The sequence below is a fragment of the Vulpes lagopus genome, chromosome X (genome assembly GCF_018345385.1).
Source record: "Vulpes lagopus strain Blue_001 chromosome X, ASM1834538v1, whole genome shotgun sequence".
Classification (NCBI taxonomy): domain Eukaryota; kingdom Metazoa; phylum Chordata; class Mammalia; order Carnivora; family Canidae; genus Vulpes; species Vulpes lagopus.
The window spans coordinates 106460652-106479642 of NC_054848.1; the positions used below are offsets into that span (position 1 = coordinate 106460652).

Below are 18991 nucleotides of genomic sequence, written 5' to 3' on the forward strand. Positions count from 1 at the left end.
TCCTTTCCCTTTATTCCCTTTCACTAATTTTTATATTCCCCAAATGAATGAGACCATATAATGTTTGTCCTTTTCTGATTGATTTATTTCACTCAGCACAATATCCTCCAGTTCCATCCAGGTCGAAGCAAATAGTGGGTATTTGTTGTTTCTAATGGCTGAGTAATATTCCATTGTATACATAGACCACATCTTCTTTATCCATTCATCTTTCCATGGACACCCAGGCTCCGTCCACAGTTTGGCTATTGTGGACATTGCTGCTATAAACATTGGGGTGCAAGTGTCCCAGCATTTCACTGCATCTGTATCTTTGGGGTAAATCCCCAGCAGTGCAATTGCTGGGTCATAGGGCAGATCTATTTTTACCTCTTTGAGGAACCTCCACACAGTTTTCAGAGTGGCTGTACCAGTTCACATTCCCACCAACAGTGCAAGAGGGTTCCCCTTTTTCCACATCCTCTCCAACATTTGTTGTTTCCTGTCTTGTGAATTTTCACCATTCTCACTGGTGTGAGGTGGTATCTCACTGTGGTTTTGATTTGTATTTCCCTGATGGCAAGTGATGCGGAGCATTTTCTCATGTGCTTGTGGCCATGTCTATGTCTTCCTCTGTGAAATTCTGAGCTGTCTTTTGCCCATTTCATGATTGGATTGTCTCTTTGCTGTAAAGTTAAATATATTCTTTATAGATTTTGGATACTAGCCCTTTATCTGATAGGTCATTTGCAAATATCTTCTCCCATTTTGTAGGTTGTCTTTTAGTTTTGTTGACTGTTTCTTTTGCTGTGCAGAAGCTTGTTATCTTGATGAAGTCCCAATAATTCATTTTTGCTTTTGTTTCTCTTGCCTTCATGAATGTATCTTGCAAGAAGTTGCTATGGCCAAGTTCAAAAAGGGTGTTGCCTGTGTTCTCCTCTAGGATTTTGATGGACTCTTGTCTCACATATAGATCTTTCATCCATTTTCAGTTTATCTTTGTGTCTGGTGTAAGAGAATGGTCTAGTTTCATTCTTCTGCACGTGGTGGTCCAATTTTCCCAGCACCATTTATTGAAGAGACTGTCTTTTGTCCAGTGGATAGTCTGTCCTGCTTTGTCGAATATTAGTTGACCATAGAGTTAAAGGCCCACTTCTGGATTCTCTATTCTGTTCCATTGATCTATGTGTCTGTTTTTGTGCCAGTACCACACTGTCTTGATGACCACAGCTTTGTAGTACAACCTGGAATCTGGCATTGTTATGCCCCTAGCTATGGTTTTCTTTTTTAATATTCCCCTGGCTATTCGGGGTCTTTTCTGATTCTACACAAATCTTAAGATGATTTTGTTCCAACTCTCTGAAGAAAGTCCATGGTATTTTGATAGGGATTGCATCAAACGTGTAAATTGCCCTGGGTAACATTGACATTTTCACAGTATTAATTCTGCCAATCCATGAGCATGCAATATTTTTCCATCTCTTTGTGTCTTCCTCAATTTCTTTCAGAAGTATTCTGTAGTTTTTAAGGTATAGGTTTTTACCTCTTTGGTTAGGTTTATTCCTAGGTATCTTATGCTTTTGGGTGCAATTGTAAATGGGATTGACTCCTTAATTTCTCTTCCTTCAGTCTCATTGTTAGTGTATAGAAATGCCACCGATTTCTGGGCATTGATATTGTGTCCTGCCACACTGCCGAATTGCTGTATGAGTTCTAGCAATCATGGGGTGGAGTCTTTTGGGTTTTCTAAGTACAGTATCATGTCATCTGTGAAGAGGGAGAGTTTGACTTCTTCAATGCCAATTTGAATACCTTTTATTTCTTTTTGTTGCCTGATTGCTGAGGCTAGGATTTCTAATTCTATGTTGAATAGCGTTATGAAAGTGGGCATCCCTATCATGTTCCTGATCTTAGGGGAAAGGATCCCAGTGTTTCCCTATTGAGAATGATATTGGCTGTGGGCTTTCGTAGATGGCTTTTAAGACGTTGAGGAATGTTCCCTCTATCCCTACATTCTGAAGAGTTTTGATCAGGAATGGATGCTGTATTTTGTCAAATGCTTTCTCTGCATCTATTAGAGGATCATATACTTCTTGTATTTTCTCTTGTTGATATGATCAATCACATTGATTGCTTTACGAGTGTTGAACCAGCCTTGCATCCCAGGGATAAATCCCACTTGGTCATGGTGAATAATCTTCTTTTTTTGAATCTTTTTTTTAAAGATTGATTGATTGATTGATTTATAAGAGAGAGAGAGAGAGGCAGAGACCAGGAGGAAGGAGAAGCAGGCTCCATGCGGGAGCCCGACGTGGGACTCTATCCCGAGACTCCAGGATCGTGTCCTGGATCAAAGGCAGGCGCTAAAATGCTGAGCCACCCAGAGATCCCCTGAATAATCTTCTTAATGTACTGTTGGATCCTATTGGCTAGTATCTTGTTGAGAATTTTTCCATCTGTGTTCATCAGGGAGATTGGTCTATAATTCTCCTTTTTGGTGGGGTCTTTGTCTGGTTTTGGAATTAAGGTGATGCTGGACTCATAGAACGAGTTTGGAAGTACTCCATCTCTTTCTATCTTTCCAAAAGCTTTAGTATAATAGGTATGATTTCTTCTTTAAACGTTTGATAGAATTCCCCTGGGAAGCCATCTGGCCCTGGACTTCTGTGTCTTGGGAGGTTTTTGATGACTGCTTCAATTTCCTCCCTGGTTATTGGCCTGTTCAGGTTTTCTGTTTCTTCCTATTCCAGTTTGGTAGTTTGTGGTTTTCCAGAAATGCGTCCGTTTCTTCTATATTGCCTAATTTATTGGCGTATAGCTGCTCATAGTAAGTTTTTAAAACCTTTTGTGTTTCCTTGGTATTGGTGGTGATCTCTCCTTTCTCATTCATGATTTTATTAATTTGAGTCTTTTCTCTCTTCTTTTTTAAGGCTGGCTAATGATTTATCTATCTTATGAATTTTTTTCAAAGAACCAACTCCTGGCTAACCAGCCTTTATTTTAAAACATGAACTTCTTATTTTTCAAGTTCTTTTTTAAAAAAAAAAAACTTTTCTTCCAACCCAACCCTTCAGAAATAATCTGTGGCATCAAATATAGTACCCACATGAACAAAGCCCACCACCTGGACCAGTCTGATGCAACCACTTGAATAGAGCAGCAAGGCAGTGGCAAAGCAGTGTAGTCATGCAGCATGTAGTTCTCTACAACGTCCTCTGTGGTATGTTAGGGCAGAGCCCACAGAGGATGGACAGGAAAAGGAGTCTTAATGGAGGTGGCACCCACAGGGCAGGGTGCCCTATAGCTTTGTGGTACATTGAGTCCATGTACCTTTCTGACAGATCATACCGGGGTGAGGGGAGCACCTATGTTGTCTTGTCTCCCTGCCACATTGCCCAGGCTCCCCTCTCCAGCAGTTTCCTTTTCCTCTGTGCCCTGTCAGACGAGTCTCTGTGTAGAGTGCAGCCAGCTTTGTCACTTCAGTCAGCGAGGCTTGGCTCTTGGATTCCAGAGACCCACTCACTGTCACCAGAAGCCAGGAGTTCCACAATAACTGTGTCCTATGGAATATAGCAAAATACAACATTGTTGTATTCATTTCCTAGGACTGCCATAATGAAGTGCCACAGACTGAATGGCTCAACAGAGATGTGTTGTCTCATAGTTCTGGAGGCTCGAAGTCTGAGGTCAAAGTGTGGGCAGGGGTGGTTCCTGCTGAGAGCTATGAGGAAGAATCTGCTCCAGGCCTCTCCTCAGCTTTTGTCTTTATCTTCACATGACATTGTGTGTGTGGGGGGGGCAAATGTCCCCTTTTTTAATGACACTCAACAGTCATATTGGATCAGGGCCCACGCTAATGACTTCTTAACCTGATCATCTGCAAAGACCCTATTTCCATGTAAGATTGCATTCACAGGTACTGGTGGTTGGGATTTCAACATCTTTTGGGGCAACATATCATCTAACCCATAACAACCATAAAACTTAATTTTTAATGTTATTTTTCATTTAATTACCTGCTTTTTTAGTTAAAAAAGTTACCATACTTGTGGCCAGATATTCAAACAGTATGGAACAAAGTGAAAAATCGAAGTTTGCTCCTTCTCCCAACTACATCCTCCCCCCAGAGGTAGTCTTTATGAAGGATTTATTGTGTGTCCTTCCTGATATATTTTTTCTGCACAAACATACATATCTATATAGCTTTGTTACGGTTTTATATAAATGAGATCACAATTGCATTGTCCTGCTACTTGGTTTTTTTTCACTTGATGACATAGCATGGCTACCTTTCTATGAGTACCTGAAGACCATTACCTTCTCTTTATCCATGGCTGAATAGTGTGGCTGGACCAGCATTGATTTAATCAGTCTCCTACAGCTAGACCTTTAGGTTGTTTCTTTTCCTTTTTTTTGTCATTACAAACCATGTTTATAGTAAATATTCTTGTACTTAGGAATTTATACAAGTATATAAAGGTATGTAAAATAGATTTTAAGGTTAAATTGCTGAGTCAAACGGCATATATGCATTTTAAAATTTGATAGATACTGCCCCAAACCTCAAACTTAATAAAGACCTTAGAAGGTGCTGAAGAGCCCCTGCTGGTGTGCAAAGGCACCCTAGAGCTTTGTTGTGAGTATTGCTCAGGAAGGGGACAGACCCTGGTGAGCTTTCACGTTATACTGCACCAGGCAAGAGAGCATTCTGGTTGGTTGGTGGAATGAGTTTGTTTCGTTTTTAATTCACATGGCTTTGAGTATTTAGGCAAATTTCAAGCAATAGCAAATTAAAACTGTTTTAAATTTGTATCAGTCTCCTTAGTCTATCTTAGACAAATTGAAGATTTCCAAACACAGTTTAGAAGAGCTGGATGTCAAAGTTTGTATCAACTCTACTTCTCTGAAGGAGTATTAGTCACAGAAGCTTTATTGCCAGATCCATAGGAGTGTTTAGAATGATTGTTTCACTTTATATTAGAAAACAATGACTTTTGGATTTTTAAAAGTCATATGTACTTATTATAATACAATTTCAAACAGCGTGGAAACATAAGATAAATCACTAGCAATTTTATTATGCAGAATTAATGATCATCGTTTTGTTGATTACCTTTCCAAACTTTTCTCTGCACATATAACATTCTTTTATTTACCAAATTGGCATTACATATGCTTGATTTTTTCCCCCTTTTGTAGAACTTTACTTAATTCTACTCTTTTGGCCACAAAGTCTCCATTAGAACCAAAAGCTTATTGAGCTGGAACACAAGTATATGGTGAGGGTTCAGCATATTTGGGGGATATTATATCTCTAGGCATTGTTCATATGGAAGTAATAGCTTCACTTACATAAATCCACTCAATAATCCATCAAATTTACATTTGGAGGATACTTTCTGTGTGCCCCTACCTGTTAGGTGTTTGGACTACAGCAAAGGGGCTCAGAGGCTAGTAGTGTGGGATGTGAGAGCAGACCAGTGCACCTGCAGTTGTGGTACAGGGATAAAGGGCACTGTAGGGCCAGGAGTCAGCACAGGATGCCGGGAGAGAACACAGGAGGCACACTGAAGCCAGCTTTGCTAGATCATAGAAGACGTCCAGCAGGAAGGGACTTTAACCAAGACCTCAGTGATAAACAGGCTCTAGTCCCAGGAAGGAGGGCAGGGGAGACAGGAGGTAAGAGGAAGCATGAGTGATTTGGGCACCTTTCAGCAGTTCAGACAGCAGGCACACAATGTGGAGGCTGGAGTGGGTGAGGCAGATGCAGGGGGCTAGGGGTGGGGAGGGGAGGGCCAGACTCACGCAATATCTTTAAGCTAAGGTGAGGGCTATAGGCTTTATCCTGAGGGCAGCAGGCTAGCCCTAAAGGGTTTTTAATAGGGAACCCTTGCAAATTCTTCTATTGAAAATGTTTGTTGAGTCGCATAGCAATTCTTAAGACTTCTCTTTTTTGCATTTAGAACCAGGAGCAATTGAAAGATGATGACTCCGATCTTATTCTCAATGATGGTGATATTAGTTTGACATATGGGGATTCTACTGTGAACACCGAATCAGGAGCATCTGGTGCCCCTAGAAGGTTTATGGGAAACAGTTCCGAAGATGCCTTGGATCGGGAGCTTGCATTTGGGGACCACGAACTGGTCATTCGGGGAACACGCCTGGTTCTTCCTATGGATGATTCCGAACCCCCATTAAATTTGTTAGATAATACAAGACACAGTCCAGCCTAAGCTTACTAATACTCCCTTAGTGATTTGTAAAATTTGCACATGTGATTGTGAAGAAATTTGTACTACCTAAAAAGTCCCAGTGCATGTCTCTGAATGTTTAAGCTATATAAATGCTCTTTATATGGCATTGAGAGAATATAAATATCCTGTACAAGGCAGATTGTGAACAAACTATTCTTTTACATTTCATTGGCTGCACTATGTAGATTGGATCTGTTCTAGAAAAAAGTTATTTTCACAGTGATGTTGTGTGTTCTGTTAGTTTTATGTCTCAGTTAAAGTATAAGAAGTGACAGATTTACTCTTTACACTTACTGGATACTTAACTAGAGTACCAAGTTCTTGTGCCGTGAATTAATTTTGTTTTGTGGGAGGGGAGGGAGAGGGAAGAGGGAGTGCTATCTCTGGGGAAGCCCAGGGAGAGAGAATATCCTTTGTTGGGAAACTTGTGTTTATTGCTGCTGCCTTGGTCATGACCTTTGCCTTTCCTTTTCCTCTGGTGGCCTGTTGTGGCATTAGAGGTTGATGGCAATCAAATCATATCCCGTTGGAGTTGGGAGTGAAGTTGTTGGGGTGGGGGGGGCACCTCTTTCCCCATCCCTCACTGTGAAGGAACATATTCTTTGACTATAGCACACTGGTGTTTAGAAAAGAAGGGGTACAAATGACATCCAAGACTTTGTTGCTTTTCTCCCAGACCAAGACCATAGGAAGAAGGAGTCACATCACCCAGCCAGGTTAGCCAGAATACAGGTATACATAGTGCAGGGCACATGGTTTCCACTAGCAGGGGTTGGGGCAGAGCACAAGAGCTGAGTAAAGAGAAAGGGGGGGAGTGCTTCGGAGATCTCTCTTCCCAAACGTGTAAATAGTCAATACCAGATAAGTTTAAATAAGAAACTCAGTTGCTGCTTACTTTTTGATTATATACTTTATCTGTATAGCAAGCTTTGTGGTCAGATGTTTTTATATCAATTTAAATCGCTGCTCTTTAGCAGCTGAACAGGAGCAAAATGTAAAATTTTTGAACTTTACTGTGTCTAATTGTCATTCGTTAGTCTGTAGTTGATGTTTAAAGTTAATTTATGACTCCATGATCGTTCCACACTACATCGAAGTCAGTCCGTAGAGAAGTGCACCACTCCGGAGAGCTTATCATAAGGGCAGTCATTCCTTTATGTGTACTGGCTGGAGTTGTCTTCGTTTCCATGTTACTTTTTAATATGAAATACTTAAGCTGCCGTGTAGGGGTGTGTGTGTGTGTGTGTGTGTGTGTCTGGGCGGGTGGGTGGGTGAGTGTGAGTGTGGGTTTTTTTTTTCTTTTACAGTTTTCAAGGAAGAGTACACAGCAACTTTCCATTTCCTAGTCAGAGAATGACAGTAGATTCTATTTTGTAACACTGAAAATGCCTCCAGGTGCATTGAATGCTTAGAAGGGGGCTACTTTCTGATGCTGATCCTGACATGTTAATGTTTTGGAAGACAGATTTGAATTTTTGTGGGTCTTTCCCCACTCAGGTCCGAGTAGCAATGCCTTAAATCTCACCCAATTCAAAAACTGATTTGTTCACATGATGTTCAAATTTCCCAGCAAAAGCTGTTTTTCCAAACAAAGTATGTACTTATTCTCCCCCAAGGTACTTGTACTGTTGCAAACACTCCTTGAGATTTTAAGGGAATTCTACTGTTGTACCCTTGAGTGGCAGCTCTAACTGTTGGCATAGCCATTTGTTATGTAGTGGTAGCGACTTTCCTGCTATGCAGGAACCCTGTGAAGTGTGCATTTTATATGACGTGTGCCTCTTCATGCTGTCTCTAATTTCTTGTTAATGTGTGTTTGAGGGGCTTTGAGCTTCAGCGTCATTCACCCACGAAGTTATTCAAGTTGTAAAAGGTTATACAAGAAATTAACAACTACCTTTTTATTCTGTCAGGTTACTGAGCTCACTTTATGAAAATGGCTGTAAATACTTAGCATGACAAATTCAGTAACTTGTCTGTTTCAGCATGCATAAGACTTTTTCTTAGGGAAACCGATACAGCTTGAGTCAACTAAATCTGCCTTCGTACTCTATCAAAGGAGAACCAAGGCTGCTGTGCTTATGTCAGCATCTGGAAGATTCTCCTCTACTCTAATCTGTGTGCACATCTCTAAGCAAAGAAGAAACAACAAACTGTGCTCATATACCCGTTGGTTTTCAACACCTGAGTCAACTTGAATGAAGGACAGTCTGAGTTACCATCACGCACAAGTAGAGCTGCTCTTGGACTTGCTGTTCTTTTCTCTGTGAACCCTACACGTTTGAATGACTCAAACACTGCATCTTTTAAAGTTATTTTGTAAGGTTCCTTGGCATTTTATCCTCGTTGTCTGTGTTTGGCAATGTGCTGTTAAAGAAATAGACTTAATCTATATGTATTTTTTGTTTTCCCTTGGAGTACTTGGACAGATGTTATAGTGGTTTCTTTTAGGAAAATCTGTCATTAAAAAAATTATAGCCTTGCAAATAACCACTCACCATATTTGAGTCACAGTTTATTCTAGTGAGTAGTAAAGAGTGCTGACTTCATTTGTTTTTCTACCTATACACCTACTGGGAAAGCAGGGAAGGCTGATATTTTAAAAAAGAACAAACAAAACTACCAGAACATAAGGTATGGGGTTGCTAATCTGGGGGGCTTTTGTGTAAGGCTGGACATATTTGCTTGTGGTCACAATTGGACCATTTAAGAAATGACACTCAAAGCAGTCAAATTCTGTCACACTGATTTGTAGCCTGTTAGCTCAGTAGTGGATATGTCTTGAAAATGTTAGTTCCATGATATGGGGAGAGTAGATTCTGTGTCCAGTTAGGTAGAAAGACCATCCACAAGTTTGATTTAAAGCAGGCTCATGCAAATAGCCCTTTTTCTGAGTTAAAGAAACTCTCTCTGTACATGAGCAGTCTCATAGGTTAGGGTTTGCTGACAGCAGCTTTGTCTAGCAAAGGCACCAGCCAAATTAGTACTGTGTTTTGTTGCCAGCTTGTTTGTTTATGATCCAGTGAGAGACATAGGTAGTGGGTGTACACACATCTCCTTTCTGGAACAAACCATGTTTTCTAATTCACAAATAAAACCCAACGTTCAATTTGAGTAAGTACATTCGTTAACCTGACTCAGCACAGGAGTGTAAAGAGATGGCTGGCACGGTTGGTGGAGCATGTGACTCGATCTCAGGGTTGTGGGTTTGAGCCCCATGTTGGCAGGGGGTTTCTTTCCTTAAGTTTATTTAAGTTACTTTAGTTACTTAAACTTAAGTTTACTTAACGAAAAGAGATGAAAGTATTGATGTTTTAACTTCATCAGGCAACCCTTGATAGGTAGCACCTCTCACAGATGATGCAGTATAAGGAATAAGTTGGAAATGATAATACTACTAATTCTCATTTTTTGAGCCCCTCTTAGATACAGACTATGTGTAAACATGGGCTTTTTTTAAATCTACATTTCATTTTAATCATGATGTGAGAGCACATTCTTTTTTTTTTTTTTAGATTTTATTTTTATTTATTTGACAGTACAAGCTGGGGGAGAGGGAGAGAGAGTAGCAGGTTCTCCACTGAGCAGGGAACCCAACGTGGGCTCGATCCCAGGCCTTTGGGATCACAACCTGAGCCGAAGACAGATGATTAACTGACTGAGCCACCCAGGTGCCCCGAGTACATTCTATTTTTCTCATTTCACAGATGCGAAAGATGAGGTGCTGAGAGGTCACACTGCTAGTAAGTGACAGAGCCAGGACTGAAATCCAGTCCTGATCAAAGTCTAGATCATTAACTACTGCTCTAGTGGCTCCAGTGAAGGGCTATGGGCTAATCCATCTTGAGAACTAGAAGGATGGTTCGGGATTTCCATCTCCTGCCCACCACTTGCTTGACATCAGGCCAGGGTAGGGTCGGGCATGAAGTCTTAGCACTGTCCCTCAAAGTGCATTTGCTGCACTCTTGGCTGCCAGACATGAGTTTGCCTGTTTGGGAAGTTTCTTGAATCCTTGGTAAAGTGACCTCCTGTGTCTTTTTGAGCCCATTAGCAAGGCAACCTAGCTAGCACCATGCCTTCCCATTCTGTCTTCCACCATTTTCACCATCTTCTGTGGCAGAGCGTGTGGTCCTGAATAGTGGTTCTGTGCCCATGTCATTTGGCATAGTAGAAAAATCCCAGGCTTTGGAGTTACACAGATCTGGTTTCAAATCCAGGCTCCACTATTTGCTTATCATGTAATGCCAGCTAGTTACTTGACTTTGCCAAGCCTTTCCACTTCCTTAGCTATAAAGTTAATTCATTCGGGAAATATTTGAGTGCTTACTTTGTGCCACATGCAGTGACTGTAGTAGCAAACAACTCCACAACAATCCCTGCTCTCACAGAGCATATTCTACAGGATATGCCAATAACTGTTTCATGGGGTTGTTAGGAATCACAACATGCAAGAAAGATGGAGGGCCTTCTGATAGGGGAATGTCTGTCTTAAATCATCAGAAGATAACATAAGAGACAGTCATAAAGGATAACTGTATGATGGCAGAGTACCGGAGGCTGGGAGAGGGGACTATTGTTGTCTGGTGTTAGGGGAGCAGGGCAGATATTCCTGATGAAGTGGTAGTTAACTGAGACCTTGAAGCTAAGCAAGGGGTCAACCAGATGAAGGGGGGTGAGGACGAGGAGCATTCTGGGCAGGGTGAACAGTGACAACTCGTCACCTATTATTGATCTTCCACACAACCTTCCTTCCGATCAAATAGCTACTGAGTGACAAACATACCGTGCACTACGCTATATACATAGAGTGAGGAATAAAATAGACACAGGCTACCGTCATACCACTTGTGTTTCACGGTGGATGACAGCACCCAACGGTCGTAACAAGGGGTACCTCATAGCCAAACCTGTCCCTGCGACTTCCTCCACTTAAGACCTTTCTGCTTTACCTGCAAGGCAAGTCCATGCCCTCTGTTTGCATATAGCCTTTAGACATTTGAAAAGAGCTGGTATGTCTTCTGGGTCTTTCCGTCCCCAGCTGACAACCCCATTCTCTTCCTATTTCTGAACACGCACCAGGAGTCTGTTATTCTAGACTTATTTATGAATGAGCTCGAGACCATGTTGGCTTTTTGTTTCAGTGACCACATCTCCCTCATCTTACACTGGGCTGACTGTCCCCAGGAAGTCTGGGCAGCGAGCCCCCTGCCCCCACAGAGCTTATATTCCAGTCAGAGCAGGCCAACCATAAATAAGTGTGCACATAAAATAGAGATTGTGATAAGAGAGGATGATGGGCATGAGGAGGCAGTGGGGGGAATGTGGGAGGGCTCAGGAGGTAGCGTTAAAACCAAGGCCTGAGGGAACAAGCCAGGCAGACCACAAACAGAAGAGTGGTACCAAGGTCTGGTTTAGGGTAGATGCTCAACAAATGTCTGTTGAAGAGGAGCAAAATGTCCTCCTGACCTTTACTCAGTTGGACTTCCTGGTGGAATAAGAGAAGCAATAGGCCAAAGGCCCCACCCTACCTACCACTGGGCACTCTTGGGAAGCCACTTAAACATCTCTGAGCCTGTTTTTTTCCCTTATAGAATGACGCCAGTTCACTGATTCAGTAAACATTTACTGAGCTGCTGTCAGGTGCCAGCACTGTGGTAGGTACTGGATTCTGATCCCAGCCCCATGGAGCTGCCAGCCTTGTTCGGGGAATCAGATGAAGTGACGTACGTCAAAACATTTTGACCAGGATTCAGAAGGCTCTTGAAACTAAAGTTGAGTACTCTTAAGGTTTTGCTGATGAGGTGCTATATGAGTAAAATATGGAAAACACTTTACAGACCATGATTTGACTCCAGGCTGCTTCCCTTTGAAATCTCCAGTTCAGCAAGTTGGAGGTGTCCCAAACAGTTGCCACGGTGAAGACTGAACTCTGAAAACTGGCTTAGCTGGGGCTGTCATAGCTGGAGCCGGAACTCTATGAGACCCAACAGTTTCTGGACAATTCTTTCTGCCCTAGTGAAAGAGCTTCTCTCCTTTTCCATGCACCATACTGCAATAGTAGCCTAGGAGTCCTGCCCTTGGCATCTGCCTGGACACCAGGTTGACTCATTTTCCACTTGGTGCTGTCTGATGGGAGCTGGGTCCATCTAAAGAGACACAGCTTAGTCGTACGAGTTATTTCTTTTGCAATGATGAAAAAAATGCATCGAAGGCTCAGTGAGCACTTCTTGGAAACAAGGTTTAATTTCTCCAGATTTGTTGTAACTGAAGTGGCTCGTTGTGTGTATAAATACTAATCTTTTAAAAATTGCTTGAGAAGTATTCAATTCTTGGTTGCTCTGGGAGTCACAAGGCTTTATTGCATGCTTTTTTTTTTCTTCTTTTGTTCATTTGAATCTCCTATACAGCTGTGTTCCCGTGTAGACTAGGCAAAAAGCATGTGAGCTGTTTTTTTTTTCGTCTGGAAAATCTGGAAGACTTCTCTCAAATAATGGAAGATGCCTGTTTTGTTTTGTTTTTAACTGTGGAGCTGGTTTAGTGTGAGAAAGCAAGAGAACAGCAGTTGGACACCTGATTGTGATACAAAATTGTTTTTTTTAACACTTTCTTGAAACCTCAACAGTCAAAGTTCCATTTTCTAAGAGGAGCCAAGAGATTGATATTTGAACATTCCAGCCAACTGACACTTCACTCCCTAACTTCTCGTCAGCAAACACTGAACATGTCATATGGACTGAGCCCAGGGCCAGGCCCTGGGGACACAAAGGTGACTCAGTCATGGTTTTGATCTCCAGGTGACTGTGGCCAATTAGGCAAAAGCATTGCAATTGTGTGAAAAGCATTAGCAAGGGGCTTCAGATGGAATTACCTCACCCATTGCTGCTTCTTTTGGGCAGACTAGTGGTCCCTAAAAGATGTCCGTGGGACATCCTGGGAACCTGTGAATATATGAGGTTACACGGCAAAGAGAATTAAGGTTGTAGGTGAAACCAGGATTGTGAGTCAGCTGATCTTGAGAAGGGGAGATTATCCTGGGCCCAATCTAATCACACAGGCTCACAAAACCAGAGACCCTTTGTGGGCTGTGTTCAGAGAAAGAGATGTGACAACAGAAACAGACTCTAAGAGATGTGACATTGCTGGATTTGAAGCAAAAGGAAGTCAGTCTCTGGAAGCAGGAAAAGGCAAGGAAATGGATTCTCCCATACAACCTCCAGAGGGAATGCGGCCTGCTGATACCTTGACTTAAGCCCAGTGAAACCAGGTCAGGCTTCTGACCTACAGAACCATAAGATGACAGGCGGGCATCGTTTTAAGCCACTAAGTCTGTGATAATTTGTTACGGCAGCAATAGGTCACTAACATGCTGCCTTCGAGGAAGAGAGTGTCATCTCGGTTGCCAGTTAGTTCTGAATGTCTGCTCTGTGCCAGGCCCTGTTCTCAGTGCTGCAGACAGACCACTGAAAAAGATCTACAGTCCACAGCCCAGTGGGGAAGGCTAGCAAGTATACGGACAACATGGCACCATGATGGAGGAAAGTCCAGATGACAAGTGCACAGCCAGGGGAAGGAGCAGGAGGTTGGGAGGGCCCTGCCATTTCCATGACTTGAACACTTCCACATCACTCATTGGGGTAAGGAATTTACCCAGGCCACCATGCCCACTGCATTTGCAGGGGGTGGCAGTATATGGAAAACATGATCCTATTTGGGTTCTAGAAAGGTTGCTCTCCTTGGGGGCCGCAGTGGGATGGATGAATTATCCAGATGGGGGTAGAAGTGGACACAGAAGAATGGTTTAGAACCCTTGGCCAGATGAGAGAGCTGGCCCAGGCTAGAGAAAAGTCATTTAGTGGACAGGCTCGGCAGGACTCAGCAACTAACTATAGGGAATGACCAGAGTGGGGGGGGGCAGTTACAGTGACACCTCACAATCTGGGTTGGGCACATGAGGGGGCAGAATGGCAGTAACTGCAGTTCTAGAGAATACTTTCCTGACAAGTTAAGAGATGTAGGGGCACCTGGGTGGCTCAGTGGTTGAGCATCTGCCTTTGGCTCAGGTCATGATCCCAGAGTCCTGGGATCGAGCCCCTCATCGGGCTCCCCGCACAGAGCCTGCTTCTCCCTCTGCCTATGTCTCTGCCTCTCTGTGTCTCTCATGAATAAATAAATAGAATCTTTAAAAAAATTAAGAGAGGTAGCCATCAAGGTACAAATGTAAGTTTGCCCCTGGATCACTGAGGGAAGAAAAGACAGAGCCCTACTGGGAAGGGGTGGGAGGAGGGGACTAGGGGCCCCCAACAAGAAATCTGAGGGAGAATGCAAAGTTTGAGAAACACCAGGACTTGTAATCCACTCTCCCATTATAACCCAAGAACATCTGGAGCTTTCTGGTATGGGTGGTGTCTAGGGAAAAGAATTGCTTGAACCAAAGTACAATAGATGGAGGAAGAAATAAATTATTTTCCCTCCTTACAAAAAGCAGAAAGCTTCCGAAGTTCTCAGGGAACGATGGGTGGTGTTGTTAGGAAATTAAAAAGTGCTTTACTCTGGATTTCAGTGTATCCCCAACTGGTCTGGCCAGAGGAATGAAAATATATGTTGTGGGCTCTTGAAAATGCAGTTCTTAGCATTTTCCAGGAGGGTCAAGGGCCAAGGAATGAATACTGGATCTGGGGAGGAAGCCGCGGCTGGTTGGCCAGACTCTGGCTGGTTCCGTAGAGGTTAATGTGCAAGCGCAGAGACTGCTGCACTCTCTGCTTTTCCCCAAAGGCTGTCACAAGCTTCTCTAGCAAACCCCGAGCTCTCTGGTGGACTGTTCTCCAACACTCTGCCGTTGGCTTGCTGAAGGGTCGGTTCCTGAGCCACAGTCTTCGTGGAAGTTTGAGCCAACTAGCAACTGTGTTGAGACCAAGTACATCACATATGCAGGGACCAAAACTTTAAAAAAAAATTGATCTTTGCCTCAATAGAAGGAAATCAGCAACAGACAGTGTCAGTGACCAAAAAGCATAGGGACCTATAGTAAAGTGAAGGAAACATCTGGTTTTTGTTTTCTTAACTTTTATTAATTCATCTGAGGTGTGAGTCACCAGCTGGCCCAGCCAATGTTTTCAAAATGGAGGCTTCATGGCCTTCAGAATCGTTGGGGAAAGTCACTTCAGAACCACCTTGAGAGAAAGATGATCTGCAGAGAGGTGTCGTTTCGTTTTGGGGTTTTTTTTTTTTCAATGTAATATTAGTCCTGATAGGTATTTCCTAAAATTGCCTTTATGTTTAACTCTTATAGTCCTTCCTCAGCAGGATTTTAATCCTCTACCCAGATATTGTAAGACTACTGTGCTGACCTAAAAATGTGCATTAAGCTCAGAACTTCACAAAGTATACCTTTCACACTACAAAGAAGACTTTCTTGGCTCCCGTAAGTCTTTCCCAGTAGAGGCTGGGGTGAGACACAGAGTCCCTGGAAACGCTGCAGGAGGAAGAAAGTCTCTCCCTCTCTCCAACATTTTCTTGAACCAGCACCAACCCCACCCCACGAAGGGAGCTCAGGGGGAGACACCAAGGAGAGGGGAAGATAATATGCTGGGGCCAGACCCTACCACCCCTGGGGCTTATAATTCTCTGTTCTCATCCACGCCTCTTGGTGACCAACATTACATTTGCAAGATGGCTGGTCAGAGTTCAAAGTTGGCTGATGGCTGCTATCCAGGATAAGCTGGCTGGTCTGTGGAATGATAGAGCCAGCAACTTTGCTCTCATTACTCTGTACTGTATCCAGCTGAGCTCTACTTTTTCTGACCCGTTGGTAGTGATATCAGTAGTCGGAGTCAAACTTCTACCTTTCATAGGTGACTGATTAGTTGATTCTACTAATCATTTATTAACTCAACATACTTTGTCTGAGTGACTACCCTGGCCACTGGGAATTCAAAGGTGAATAAGAAAGGGGGAGACCTGGGTGGCTCAGTCGGTTAAGCATCTGACTCTTGGTATCTTCTCAGGTCATGATGTCATGGTGGTGGGATTGAGCCCCACATTGGGCTCTGCGTTCAGTGCAGAGTCTGCTTGAGATTCTCTGTCCCTCTCCTTCTCCCTCTCAAATAAATAAATAAAATCTTTTTTTTAAAAAAAAAGGTGAATAAGGCAAGGCTTGTGCCCTCGAGGAGCTCACAGAATAGTGGTAGAGACAGACCTGTGGTAAGGAGGCAATGAGTGGAGCTTTAAAGGACATGTTAGATCTCTGAGCCCAAAGCACAGGAGAGAGATCTCGGCTTTGCGTGTGGATGAGATCACCAAGAGGCAATGTACAATAGAAAGAGTTCTAGAAATAAAATATGAAATAAACCAAAACCAAACCAGAGCCAACAAAACCAGTGACATTTAAAGGGAAAGTAGAATAAAAGGGGACTGGTGGAAAAGAACTTGAGAGGTTGGTGGGAAACAAGAAGAGAGTGGCGCCACAGACACCCAGGGAGAAAAAGTTTTCATAAGGAAGGGATGGTCAGTAATGTCAAAATCAGTCAAGAGACCAAATAATAGACTGAGGAGCATCCACTGAGTCCAGGAATATGGAGACATCACTGACCAACAGTGATGGTAAGAGAATGGCAAAAGCAGGTTTAGGAAATACGTATTGACCGCTTGGAGGTAGGAAGTGACGGAAGAGTAGAACGTTCCAGATAACTACCAGGTTTTTTTTAAAAAAAGATTTATTTATTTATTCATTCAGAGAGAGCGAGAGAGAGGCAGAGACACAGGCAGAGGGAGAAGCAGGCTCCATGCAGGAATCCTGATGTGGGACTCGATCCCAGCTCCCCAGGATCACACCCCAGGCTGCAGGTAGCGCTAAACCGCTGCGCCACCAGGGCTGCCCAACTACCGGGTTTTTGATCTGAATGAGTGGTGAGTGGCGGTCCCATTTGCCACAATGTGGAACTCAGGAAGAGCAGATAGGGGGAGAGAGAGAGGGAAGGAGTTCAGGTTTGGACACATTGAATGAGGTACCTGTGGGTATCAACACAAGGATGGCCAGTAGGCCATTAGCTAGATGGGTCAAGAGCCTCAAAATCCGAGTTTATAAATCAAGTAAACTGATGTGGCCAGTTTTTTCTTTAGGAAACTCCATGCCACCTTTTCATTATGCCCTTAGGATCAATTGCTTAGACATTTTCTGATTCTCGGTATTTCTCTGTGAGTTCTCAACTGATTTTATTTGAACCCAAAGCATCTGTACATACAGTTTCTGTACCACACATTTGGAGCCATGTAAGGAAAAACAGAAGGATTTACAGGAGCTGGAACAGCTCTTCTCTCTGTATTGAGCCTGTTACCCACCTCCTTTCCAAAGCATTGACGTATTATGATAGACCATTCTCATGTTGTTAACCTAAGGAAGAAACCAATGGGTAGCTTCAGATTTGATCTCATTTATACAGCAGCTAACGTCAGTAATGATGGACAATGATCTGATTCTCTATGAAAGAAAGCACAAAGCAGTCGCAAATATTTTTTTAAGATTATTTATTCATGAGAGACACAGAGAGAGGTAGAGACATAAGCAAAGGGAAAAACAGGCTGCCTGCAGGGAGCCCGATGTAGGACTCGATCCCAGGACCCTGGGACCACTAACCAAGCCAAAAATCAAGTGTTCAAACACTGAGCTACCCAACTGCCCTGGCAGTCTTGAATATTTAAATGACATGACTGAATCCCACAGGGCCTACCCTGGTCATTCAGGACAGGAATCATAGGGCCTGTCCCTATGCCGCAGATAGAGTAAGCCCTCAGGTCCTTATGTGAGAGGGGTAGGGTCTGTGTCTAAGCATCTCTCTCTCACACCTCTACAGATAATCATTTCTTGCCAGCTTCAGGCTCATATAGTTTCCTGCTCTAAGATAGTCTTTACATTGTGTCCTTTGCAATAAATAGAAACTCCAAGCTTCATAAAGAAAATGACATCATGGACTTGCCCTTCCTGTGATTCCCCAACCGATTGAATTTAGGTATGACACTGGCAAGAGCAACGGTATAAATGATCAATTTGTAATGCATCTGGTCCAAGGGGGATTCCTTTGACAGTCAGCTCCAACTATACAAGCAGTGTTTCCAATAAAAAGTTTTATTAGGTGTTGTCACAGATGTAAATGTTTCATAAAGATATCATTCCAGTTGTAAATCATACACTTGAATTCATATTAAAGCCACCTTATTAAATACCAAGAAAAACTATGCCTTTCACATAAATCCTAGTCCCAAGTGACTTTAAAAAAAAAAAAGAAAAGAAAAGGAGTAAAGAATGAAAAACAAGACTCAAGCCCCAGCCATCTAAAGCTGAAGTTGGGGAGACTGACAGGCATAGGAAAATTGTCTTTGTTTCTGTGATCTTCCTTTCAAAATTGTGTACTCCAAAATTTTCATGATCTTCCTAGGTTTATCAGATTCCCTCACAATAGTAGAACTGGAGAAATGATCCACACTGTAACTTTAAAAAAAATGATTTACTAATAGGAATGATTTATATACAGTGAAATTTCTCCTTTTTAGTGTATAGTTCTATGAGTCTTGAAAAACACAGTCACGTAATCACTACAAGAAGGATACAGAATATTTTTAATCACTCCTGCAAAATTCCGGGGTGTCCCCATCCCAGGCTCCTGGCAACCACTGACCTGTTTTCTGTTCCTATAGTTTTGCCTTCTCCAGAATGTCACATAAACAGAGTCATACAGCATGAACCTTTTGCTGGCTATCAC

The 18991-nt window shown here is 42.7% G+C and overlaps 1 protein-coding gene across 3 annotated transcripts in view; it reads left to right on the forward strand.

Moving 5' to 3' along the window:
* Window positions 1-8726, forward strand: part of SLC9A6 (solute carrier family 9 member A6) — a 56137-nt gene extending 47411 nt beyond the window's left edge. For all 3 annotated transcript variants that reach the window (XM_041740803.1, XM_041740807.1, XM_041740802.1), the window contains one exon: window positions 5943-8726. In XM_041740803.1, coding sequence (XP_041596737.1) covers window positions 5943-6215 — 273 coding nt within the window. In that variant the 3' untranslated portion in view covers window positions 6216-8726. The remainder of the gene's footprint in view (window positions 1-5942) is intronic.
* Window positions 8727-18991: the final 10265 nt, after the last annotated feature.